The sequence below is a fragment of the Camarhynchus parvulus genome, chromosome 7, assembly GCF_901933205.1.
Source record: "Camarhynchus parvulus chromosome 7, STF_HiC, whole genome shotgun sequence".
Classification (NCBI taxonomy): Eukaryota; Metazoa; Chordata; class Aves; order Passeriformes; family Thraupidae; genus Camarhynchus; species Camarhynchus parvulus.
The window spans coordinates 2470209-2482484 of NC_044577.1; the positions used below are offsets into that span (position 1 = coordinate 2470209).

Genomic DNA, 12276 nt, shown 5'->3' on the forward strand with positions numbered 1-12276 from the left:
TGAAAGCACAGCTGGCCAGGACTTTATTTTGGAGGAGTCTTTAGGAGGATCAGATCTGAAATGACACAGAGGCAGGGAGCTCTGGGACTCTTTAGCTGTCTAAAGGCATCAGCAGTGCAAGGACAGAATTACCACAAACTTCAGCAGAGATAAAAGATCCCAAATCTGCCAGCTCCTGCGGAACAACTCAGAGAAAGCACCAGGCTCTCAGATTGGGGTTGGATAAAACTTGAGGTGGGACATGAGGACAGGAATCCCTTTTCACTTGGAGATGTACTTCCCAGGCCACACCTAAGTGTGATTAAAAACAAAAAACCAAACCAACAAGGAGGAAATCACTCATTACAATCCCAAGCTGCCAGTGCTTCCTGGTGGCTCCAGAACTGAGGAGGCTGTGCTGGGCAAGGACAGCTTTTGATGCAAGTGGAAATTCTGGGGGGAAATTTAAATTCTGTTTCCAGAGGGATGTCTGGAGATCCTCTACAGAAAATCTGTATTTACTTCTTACTTTCATTACTGACTTGCTGACAACCTCCTCTTGCCATGGCTCGCCTGCTCTCAGGAGGTCTCCGGCCCAGGCCCTGACACTTTGTCAGGTGCTGCTGGTTCTTGCCCAGTTCTTCAGGGGTTTCAGAGAATTCCACACTGGTTTGGGTTGGAAGTTCATCCCATTCCACCCCTGCCATGGGCTGGACACCTTCCATTGTCCCAGACCCTGTCCAACCTGGGATGGGGCAGCCACAGCTTCTTTGGGCAATGCTCGAGCAATTAAGAGTCTTCTGTAAAAATTCTGAACTGTCTGCTGTTTAAGGGCTCTAAAAAACTGCCTACAACTATGAAATGTTATAAAAATTACTCACCTTTGTTTATGATTCTACTGCAATATTAAGAGCTTTTTTACAATGCCTGTTCTTCATCTGTGCCCTGCTAGACCTGATTTTCTCTCCTGCTCTGTCGCAGAATTTGTCTGACAAAACTTAAAAAGTCCAGTCTGTAGGTTATTTCGTTTCTTTCCATCTTTCCAGATACATTTTTTTCTGTAAATTAGATCATTTTGTCCATATTTTTCATTCCATAACTCTGATGTAAGATTTATGGATATCTAAGGGAGATGCAGCAGTGAAAGTCATTCGTCCAGCACCTAATGTTTTGAAGATGCCCCTAGAACCCTGCTGCCAGTTGTGACCAAAAAAATCCAAAACCTCTGGCACTCACAGAGCAATTGTGGCCTCCCCATCTTTTCTGAGTTCCATTAATACAAGTTTTGTTAACTCTGTGAGTAGATCTCTTCGGTGGGATCTGTACTCAGCAACTGTTCCTGATTACCAATGGAATTTCTAATGGAGTGAAATCAGTGCTCTCACTAGTGAGGACACCACGACAGTCCTCAAGTAACTTCAGGAGAACATTCATCCCACAAGAGTCACCAGAACAACCTCCAAGGACCACAGGCAGCTGAGAGGAGGGATTGGGTATTTGAAGCCAAGGTTCCTACAGAACTGAGGCTGTGTAGGGCAATTACAACCCTGAGAGGAAACCTTAGAAGGCAGCTTCAGATTCTGTAACACCATGAACTTCATAAATCCACAGAAACAACCCTGAAATAAAAACTTTATTTTCTTTAGCACCCAGAGAAACCTTTAATTAAAATTTAAAAATTAAAAAAAGAATTGCAGAAGTCAATCCAGAGCCAAACTCCTCCACACAAACCTATGCAAAATAATTGAGTATTAAATGCTGCTTTCCAAAGAGGATGCAAATAAAATCAAGGCTCACTGAATTAGGTAAAAAACCCTGTCTGAAGTGGGTCCTTGACAAATACACACATATTCCCATTAGATTTCTCAGCTCTGGCACTTCAGAGCTGCAGGTAAATGTGATAAGCTGGATTTTCACAAGGAGGAAGAAAAATTCTCTGCCAAATGCAATCTACCTGAGGCTTTCACAAGGACACAGCACCAAGCACTGAGTGAGGACTGATGGGCTGCACTGAGACGGAAACACTGTGCAGGAAAACAGCACAGGGAGATGGAACTCGGCTCCTCCTACTGCTGAAACAACTCCTGATCACAGGGATGAAAAATAATAGAGTGTTTGCTAATCTGTAGGGTGACAAAAGTTTGCTTGAACTGCACCAAACACAGGGGAAAGATAATTAAAATAGGACAATGCATCAGGGTTTGTGACTCAGCAGGCCTAGGTGAGGAAGAAATCTAAAAGGAATATCTGGAAAAACATTTCTACTTTATGCCACACTGAGCTTGTGATGAATTTTCTGCTGTGTGTTCTACAAATGGCTTTGAAATGTTTTTTGGCAGAAGTGAACACCTCTAGGAAATGTAAAGGTTTTTACATTTTACACTGGCCAATCCCCATGTCCTGAGGCAGCTCCCAAAGCAGCCATGACACATGGCCATACAGAAAGCATTTCCTAGATCTCAGCTAACAAATCACACCCACAGCACCTCTGCATGAGGAATACCAAGCCCTGAAGCACTAAGCTCACTTGGTTTTTCACTGCCAAGTTCTTCCAGAGCTTGAATCTTCCAGAAGATCCCCATTGTTTCAGTGTTCAGCCTGCCTGGCTGCCACAGAGCAATCAGTCAAGCTCTATGTATTTGCTGTATAAAATCCAACGAATCCTACAATTTTTAGCTCACATCATTTTTAAGTGAGTAGTCATTAAAACTTAAGCACTTGCTCATTGCTTTAGAATCCATGGAATTGATTGATAATTAATGGCTCTGGCTATCCATAACTACTGAGAGAGTGACTCCTGTGCTAAATGCAGAGTGCTCCACAAGCTCATTAATTAGTAAGAGCGCCTTTAAATTCAGCAAGAAATCAACCACCGAACTGCTGAGATTGTATCAGTGTGAGAAGACAATGCTGGGCAACTCCTTGCTTAGTTTACATAGACACATCAATCATCTTTTTATCATCTTTTTATTCGGATTTATTGAGCTCTACACCAGGAGAGGATGCTTGCTTATCTCCCAGTGACTGATTCAACTGCAGAGCAGTGTGGGCACCAGGGATGTCCAGCATTTGGGAAAACAGATGCTGCCCAAATTTATTGTACAGCCTGCCAAAAAATTACTGGCACCTAGCAAGGTGTGTGTGGGAGAACTGTAGAATGAGTAAAGCTGCATAAACAACATATTTATTTTTAAAAATAATTTGTAGAAGTGGTTTGATGCTCACTGGCTGAAGGGAGCTGCAAAGGAACAAATTCATTAAGTGACAGCTCCCTCCTGGAGCTGAAGGAAGTCATGCAGGGCTGGAAGCTGAAGCTGCACTAACACATCTCAGGTAGGACAGGTTAATAAAACAATCAATTTATGGAACTTGAGCTCTGAATTTTGTATCATCTTACACCTCAGAACAAGGCTGCTTTTCCAAATGTGCTCAGTTACACACACAGATTTAATGCAAGAATGGAGAGGTGCCTTACAGAGGAAGGGATCACAGCAGCCCCTTCCATCCTGATCTAACACAAACATTCCCAGCACAGCTGTTTCTCAAGAATCAGCAAGAAGAATTTGCTACCTCTGATGGGATTTTTCCAGCATCTGCAAGGCAGGAGTGATTTGTGATGACCTGGAGCTGACCAAAGCCAACCTCAGCTCTCAAAAACCACAGGCAATGCCTGGGATTAGCTGGTACCCTCAGGATTTCAGATCTGAAGGGACATCAGTGAAATTCTGAGTCACCCACTCTGGGAGAAGCACAGGAGACAGCCCTGGGTGCAGTTTTTGGCTGTCACACACCCCACACTCCCAGGACTCCCCTGCACACAGATGTTTGTGTGCAGAACTGTTTCTGTAGGGATGGATTTGCACATCTGTCCATACAGATACTGCACATATATAACATATACACTATTTTTATAATCCTATTATACATGTAAACAACACTTAGAGGAAAGAAAACTAATTAGCATTCCCAGATTAATCCTATTGGGCATTGCAAGTATTTCTTAAGAGCCAGGATGGCACCACAGCAGTCTGACTCCACAACGAAGTGTTTATGTAAAATATGACATCTCTGCCACAGGGAACCAAAACAACTCAGGCTGCAAGTGCAGCTTTTCCTCTCCCTTGCATTATTTATTCTCTCCACAAAGGCATCATTGGGTTTTTTTGATGTCACCACAAAACACTACAGAAAATCCAGCCCTACCTGGTGCTGTCACTACACACACAATTAATTCAGATAAGCTCAAAAAAGAAAATTAAAATGGCATAATATGAATTTTAGAGACGCTTATGAGACCACTAGGAGTTTAATAAATAAAAAATGTTTTTTCCCAAAAAACTGTGATTTAGAAGACTGTCAAAAAAACAGCCCAATTTCCTTTTCACTTCTTCAAACAACTTCCATGTAATTAGTTAATTAGTGTAGCAGTACCTATTTTTGAGGGCTCACCTCTGGTTTTGAGGGAGGTGTGTCTTTAAAATCAGGCAGCATTTTCCTTTCTGTGGATTCCCAAGATTTCCAATCTCTCAATGAGGCTGTGAGGTGCAGGACAGCAATTTGAACCACCCAGGGGGTGGAATGGGATGGGCTTTAAGGTTCCTTCCAACCCAAACCATTCTAAAACAAAATCCATGCTAAAACAAAAGCACAGAGACCCCTCTCCTCCAGAGGAGGTTTGCAGGTAATTTTTTCCAGCTTTGCTGTATGTTCTCATCTCAGCTCTGCACACATGGATGAATACCAGAATAGCTACAAGATCTCATTAATCAAAAAATAGCTGGAAAGATGAACTTGCAATCCTGGTATTTCCTCTTGAAAAAATGAGATAAATTAGGTGCACTGCCTGACTGTACTTTCAATGAACTCTTCAAATCAACATTTGCTTACCTGGAAACTTTCTGCAATCTTAAAGGTTAACTTCAACAAAAGTGTCAGAAGAGTTTAATTAGAACAAGATGTCTTGAACATAACTAGGTGTGAGTTCTGTGTGCTTGAGGAATACATCCATGACATGATGGAATTTTGGAGATGGATACAAAGGAGAAATTGGCACTTTTGCTCTGAAGTGAGCAGTACATCTCATTTATGTTCACCAGGCCATGTTCTGCTTTGCCCAGTCCTTAATACACCAATATTAGGATCAGTAAAAAGAAAACAGAAGTTTCCACTCCTGTTCTTTAAACTTGCCCAGATTTCTCCTGGCTTTATAAACACATGCAACATGGAATAGCTCAGAGTAAAAGAGCTGCCTTTGGAAAGAGACAGAGAGAGAGAGGAGATCTTCTCACACATCTTCTAAGACAAAGGTCACCCACGTCACCATGTCAAACCATCAGCTTGCTGCACAGCACATGCACAACTGCAGGGAAATCTCAGACACAAGAAGGGAAAGATCATCTATTTTGGGGCTGTGACCACATTGTGGCCCACAAGCCCAGCACATGGTGACTAACTCTGCTGGGTGCAGTTTGCTTTCCCAGAGAAAGCCCTTTTTGTTCCAATAACTGGCTGCTGATACAATGAGTCACTCAGCTACCTCAAGCAGCAGCTCCACCACTCTAAAAGGAACTGGCTGGGAAGTGCTGAGTACAGAATGTGTGCTTGTTTAGGAACAACCTGCCTTAAATAAACCACTGACTCACCTTGTCACGCAAATGATGCTCTGCAGCCTCAATATTCAAAGGATCGTCAAAATTCAAAAGATCCTGGAAAAGAAAGAAAGAACATTGAAGGGGCTCCCACTCACTGCATCACCAGGAGCCCAAAGCCCTCAGGAACAAGAAAATGGAATGAAGCAAACAGGGCAACAGGTTTTATTTCATCATTTTTTTCATCATTGCATCATTTAATCACTGCCTCGGTGCCAAAGGTAAATGCAAATGAGTAATTTGGTAATTGGAAACCAAATCACAGAGCAATTAAATGGTAACAGCACCAGGGCATTTAAGCCCTGCTGGTGTGGGCCCCATGACACTTCTCCCTGGAAGTGAAAGTATTTCTATCAGAAAACTAAATTTTAGAGGAACAGTCAAACTTTCAGGAGGCACAATTCCTGTTGATTTTTGTAAGAGGGCAAAGTAAACCTTGAAAAAAACTTCTGCAAACAGTGTGCTGATAAAGTGGGAGTTTCCTTAATTCCACCTCCACAGAAAAGCAATTTCACTCTCTCTGTGGAGAAGTAATTCCATTCTCTCTGTGACCTGGAGCCTGACAGGGAAGTTTTAGTGCTCTGGGAAAAACAGGGGAGTGGAAATAGAGGAAATAATGGAAATAGAGGTAAAAGAGTGCAAAGATCCTGAGAACTAAGGACATGTGGGGTCAGGGAGCAGAAATAGTCCTGACAAACCTCAGGCCTCTCAATTTAATCTCATATATTTACTTTGGAAGGAGAAAGGGTTTAGGGTTAAAAACAATGGAGAAGAGGAATCAGCATTAAAAATAACACTGCATCACAAGTGGTAGATAAAACCAGCACTGAGAGATAAACAAAACAATGGGAAAGATTCCACTGATTGATGAATGGATGGAAGGATGATGAATGATGAACTGATGAATGGAAAAACATATTTGCCTTTAGAAACAAACTGTAGGTTTGCTGATAAATTAAATTGGAGATTGAAAGATAAAAAACACTGGGGAAAAACCCTAAATTCCACAAGAATTAAAAATTAAAAAGGAGGGTTATACACTAGAGGGAAATCTTAGGTATCAGGCATTTCAGGAAGTCTGTATCTCTTAAGTACCTCAGCCAACAGGGAAAGAGAGAGGGAAATGGGGCTGGGAAATCAGGATAAAAAGGAGGCTGCATGCTCCAAAAATTGGAGAGACCCCAGTGAAAATGCCCCATGGCCTCTCCCTTTATTTGAATAAAATAAAAGGACTCTTCTGTCTCCTTTTTGGACATAAACCTCTGGTGTTTGTGGATTCACTTTCCTGACATAGCCATGACAAATCCCCATGACCTCCTAAGCAGGACCACCCCTCCCTGCAGCTCTTGGCCCAATATTTTGATTTTATGCAGCTCTGCCCCTGAGGATTTTGCTTCCTTCCACTTACTTGGCAGGCACAGGGAGACTGACTCTGAAATGCAATTGACTTTTGCTGGAAAGGCAAATACTCTCCAAACTTTTACACCAATTTACCAAAGAAATTGTTGAAAAAACCAACCAAGACTTTGGATGCCAGGAAATCCAAGTTTCCTTCTACACCCTGGAGTGGCTGGGGCGGTCCCTCCAGAGGAGATGACAAATGTGGCCACCAAGTTAGTGCTGCTCTTTGCTTTCTCCTGGCCTTCCCACTCAGCAGCAATGGCTGAGGAAAGGAATCCCTAAAAAAGGTAACTTTTGTAAAGACTTAGCTTCTCTCCACTTTTAGGGCAAAAGCAGCTGTTGCATCCTGCCTGCCTCTTGCAGCTTCCTGCCCTCTCCTCCATCTTCAAGGTGCTCCTACAATTACAGGTTCCTTGCTCCCAGCAATCTTCAAAAAATAGGGGAGGAAATGGGATCCCTGAATAAAATCACATAAATTCTGTGACAAGTCAGGTTTTATGCAAACAAGGAATGAGACTGCAGGGCAGACATTAATTCCTAAATAGGATTTTTTAAAAGACTACCAACACAATTCCTTCTCAGAGCAGTATAAATTTCTATTTCATGCAAATCAGCAGAAATAGTTTAATACTGTGTGGAAGATCCCAAATAATTTGTTATCAAAATATCCCCTAATATTTCTAACTGAAGTAAAATCCATGTACAAAAAGCTGGCATTTCAGACACTCTGGATGAGTTCCACAAACAAAAGCACAGTATGATTTCATACTCATCCAACACCCCACTGAAGCCAAGGGAAATCAAGACCTAAACTTTTACAGGCAGTTGGGTTTGTCATTAGGTGATGCTGAAACTAAACCAGGCAGGAAAAAGAAAAGAGGACATACAAAATATTCCTTTACTTACAGTAAATAAAGAGTTTAACCCCCAGACAATATCCTGCAAAGAAAAATACAGTTAATTAGACAGGCATTTCAGGAGTTTTGAACATGTTCACAAACTTAATTTTTCCATTTAATTAAACTTAATTAATCCATTAAATAACTGGAAAAAACCTAGATTAGGAGTAATGTATGACTAATATAAATCAAAATGCTGAAAAGGCTTTCCCATTTCATGGCCACTTGATATTCAGAAGTCAGCAAAACCCAAATACTGCATATTCAAACAGATGGTCAGAGCTTTCTGTGTGTATTCCTGTTACTCCTGCATTCAGGGAGAGGAGTGATAACTTAGGATTTGCCACCAGCTGAAAACTGCACTGCTTAAAGGGTGGGTAATGAAAGTTAATTCAGCAATCTACTCTTAAATTAAAGAGGGGTCACACAAATACTTGAAACTGTCAGAGAAAAAAGGGTGAGCTGTAGTAGGAGTACAGAGAAATACTATTCTTACATAAACATATGTCTCAAGTCATTCCACAGCTAAAATACAAATTTACAATAAGGATAAAGCCTCCAAGTACCAAACTTCCTATGCACAGCAAAGACCTTCAATAAATGAGTGTATGTGAGCTTGTTTCCTGCTCTGGGCCCTGTGCTGAGGGTGTGGAGCACAGAAATCCATATCCCTTAAGGACCCTGTCCAATTATGCCCTAATGAACAAGACACGATGTCAGCATTCCACAGCCTCTCACCATCCCATTTCCCTCTGCTCCTGCACAAAAAAACCCACCCAGTTTAGCTGCTTTTGGCCTGGAATTCTCAAGCAAACTGGATTCTATTTGCCATCTGGATGGCAGCTGTTTTCTGCTAAGTTTCCTTATCTCTTCCACAACACCTGCAGATAACAGGCTATTGAATGTCACTGCATGGCTGATAAGAATTACAGCATCCCATTGGGAGATGTGAGCCCAGAGGGAGGAGCCAAGCATTCCTACCTGGATATAATCTGGGGATTCTGGAACACCAGTGTCACTATAGAACATGAAAGAATACAAGCTCACACCGCTGCTCTCAAGGTGAAGAAGAAAAGGAAGTTTATTTTCTGACTCCAACATTTATAGATTGCCAAAAGTGACAGTGGATTGGAGGGTGACAGTGCCATCTCTCCAATGACACTGGACAAACCAACAGTCTATCAAATTTCTCCTCCTCCATAAAACAATGCAAAACAATCAGTTATTTACATAAAGTGTGTGAGAAAGCTCGCTACAAGAATCTCAACATAAGAAGGCTTAGAAAATCTTAAAAAATCAGGGTGACACATCAGCACAGCTTCTCCACTGGATTTCCTAGAGGAACAGCTGCCTCTTCTTCCTCTGGATCTTCAGAGGAAGACTCCACCCTTTTCTAAAGGACCCCTGCTCCACCAGAACCACACCTGGCACTACAGCAGGACTGCAGCCACAATTCCAATTGAACTGCTACCAACAGGGTGTCAGGCTGTGTTCTGACTCTGTCAGTGTTGGTTTAGTTTACTGCATTGTTTGTTTTATCCTTTATTTTCTTTCCTGTTGAAGAACTGTTATTTTCTGCTCCCATATTTTTTGCCTGAGAGCCCCTTATTTTAAAATTTGTAGCAATTTGGAGGGGGGGGGGTTAATTTTCTCCATTTTAGGGGAGGCTCCTGCCTTCCTTAGCAGACACGTGTCTTTCCAAACCAAGACAGCTTTGAAAACATCAATGTGCCCAGCAGGGCGGGCACTGCCAGCCTTTCCAGCCTCAGCACCTTCTCAAGTGTGGCAAAGACAGCAACTTTCAAACGTGGTAGCACAGACACATGAACTGCACAAAACGGGTGACCCAGACATTTAATTCCAGTTATCTGTAAATATCTGTAGTGCTGAGCAGTCAGCCTCACTCCCAAAGAACAGCTCTGCCAGTTCCCTGGTAAGCAGGAGAAAAATGAACATTTAATTCCAGTTATCTGTAAATTTTAAGACTCTAGTGCTGAGCAGTCACCCTCACTCCCATAGAACAGCTCTGCCAGTTCCCTGGCAAGGAGGAGAAAAACTAACATTTCAATTTTAATTGTTTTATTATTCAATTATTTCAAAGAAGGGATGGAAATCATTGTTTCACACTTTATTTAAGCTTCTGTGCTCGTTCAACTGCTGGAACAGACACCAGGCATAGCAGAGGGCAGCAGAGCATGATGTTAAGGACACCTGTATTAATCTTAGGGGTAAATTATTAGTACAATGCAGTGATGTGCCAAAGTCACAGATTAAAGGAAGATTTGTTGGCATGGAGAGCAGGAAAAGGCAGGAAGGTCTCAATTTCCACTTGGTTCTCCCACATCCAGGCATCAGAGGGTGCTCAGCAGTTCTGGGCAACCCCTCTGCCCCCAAAGGTCAGGAGCCCATTCCACTGCAGCCCTCCAAGGCCGTTCTGTCCTTCAGGGAGGCAGAATTGCAGGGAAAAATTACATTTTTAGAAGTTGCCTTCTAGCTACACCATGGGACATCAGGCTGCGGCTGCAGAACCACAACACTGAGCATTAAAACCATCCTGGACAGGTACAAGGTCACCTGAGTACTCTGGGGCCTGGCCATTTCTAACTCCTGAATGCCAAACCTTCATCCCCAGGGTTACAAACTGTCCACAGCTGTTCCAGCACCAGCACGGATGAAAAGGAACCAACCAGGAGCAAGGCAGTGCCTTCCAAAATCCTCAGGAGCTCATCTTCTCCTTACCCTGAGCAGTGCTGACCCCCCCCCGCTCTGCCAGAAGCTCCCCAGACACCAGCAGAGCTCTCTCCAGACAAAATTCCCCCTTGTCCAAGACAAGCTCCAATGCCTCACACAAGTAAATGCTGCAGCTCAAAAAGGAGATGTGATATCATATTTTCCTATTATACAATCAATTGTTCCCAAATTCTTATTTGCTGAACCCTGGTTTTAATGCTTTGGCGTGCTTGACTCACTTGAGCTGGCTTTACCAGAGCTCTATTAGAAAATAAAAAAGGAAACATCAAACAAAAAAAACCCAACAAAAACCTTTGTACAGGCATAAGCTGTCAGAATGCTGTACATCTCCAGTGCCATTCCAGACACCAAAAAGTATAACAGGATTACTATTATTACTGAATAATTTACCTGTGAAAGTCTTAATACCATTTTTGATGTTTCCATCTATTCAAGTTTTATGATTTGCTGGATTCCTTTCATACCCTTGCATGCCTCCATAAGAAAATAATGCTAAATTACCACCAGAGGACAAGTGCTTTTTGTAATGAGCTTGAGGCTAGGCTGGATTGAAATCTAGGATATTGAGAAAGGGAAGTGGGATGGAACAGATGAGCAAAAGTGAAGCAAGTATTTGGTATCTGAAGAACTCAACACTGTTGAATCTTGCAGAAATAATCACTCTGCATTGCTGACTTCAGCACAGCTGCTGGCTGCAGGCAGATAAGCACAGCCTTGATGCTTGCTTTGGGTTTTCCTGAGGAACCAGAAGGATGTGCAAGCCCCTGAAGAGCTTGTCAGATTTAACAGCTAAAAAACTTCTGTTCTCCTTGAGCATAATAAAGCATCAGGCTTGGCTTCAAATATTTACTGAACTTGTGGCTTAAATAGCCTGAAAATCAAGTTAAGCCCATGTGCAGGAGTTTTTAAAGGTGATCTTCACAGGGAGGAGCAGGGCAGATGGCCCTGAGAATGTCCAGGTGCACACCTTGACAGCCCGCTCCAGTGAGAACCCACTTGTTCAAGATCACACATCTGTACCTGACAAAGCTGCTTCCTTTACAAAGCTGCTTTTCTTCAGACTTCTCCTCTGGGTTTAACATCAAACTTGCAGAGGACAAGGGCACCACTGCTGAGAGGCAGCCACAGAGCAAAGCTCAGAGCCTCTGCTTTTGGCCCAAGCCTGCTTTTTGTGCTGGACCTGCAGCCTGGTGTCCCAGACTGCAAGACAAGATGTATTCCATTACCATCTGTATGGCAGTTGTCTTTTGTCAAGTGGGCAGTTTGCCTTATCTCTCTCTGAGTGATCACAGTAAGTCCTCTCTGGGAGGGGACAGCTGCTGATAAGAGGCTATTGAATGTCACAGCATGGCTGATAAGAACTACAGCATCCCACTGGGAGATGTGAGCCCAGAGGGAGGAGCCAAGCATTCCTACCTGGATATAATCTGGGGATTCTGGAACACCAGCACGGCTTCTCCGCTGGATTTCCCAGAGGAACAGCAGCTGTCTCTTCCACTGGGCCTTCAGAGGAAGACTACACCCTTTTCTAAAGGATCCCTGCTCCGACAGAACCACCCTGACACTGCAGCAGGGCTGCAGCCACAATTCCAATGGGA

At 42.9% G+C, this 12276-nt stretch overlaps 1 protein-coding gene across 1 annotated transcript in view; it reads right to left on the bottom strand.

Annotated features, from left to right (window-relative positions):
* UBE2F (ubiquitin conjugating enzyme E2 F (putative)) overlaps positions 1–12276 on the bottom strand; it is a 61506-nt gene that overhangs the window by 14981 nt on the left and 34249 nt on the right. Inside the window, exons 8-9 of the mRNA XM_030952142.1 lie at positions 7935–7967; positions 5622–5684 (exon numbers count right to left, since the gene is read on the bottom strand). Of these exons, the coding sequence (XP_030808002.1) occupies positions 5622–5684; positions 7935–7967 (96 nt within the window). The remainder of the gene's footprint in view (positions 1–5621; positions 5685–7934; positions 7968–12276) is intronic.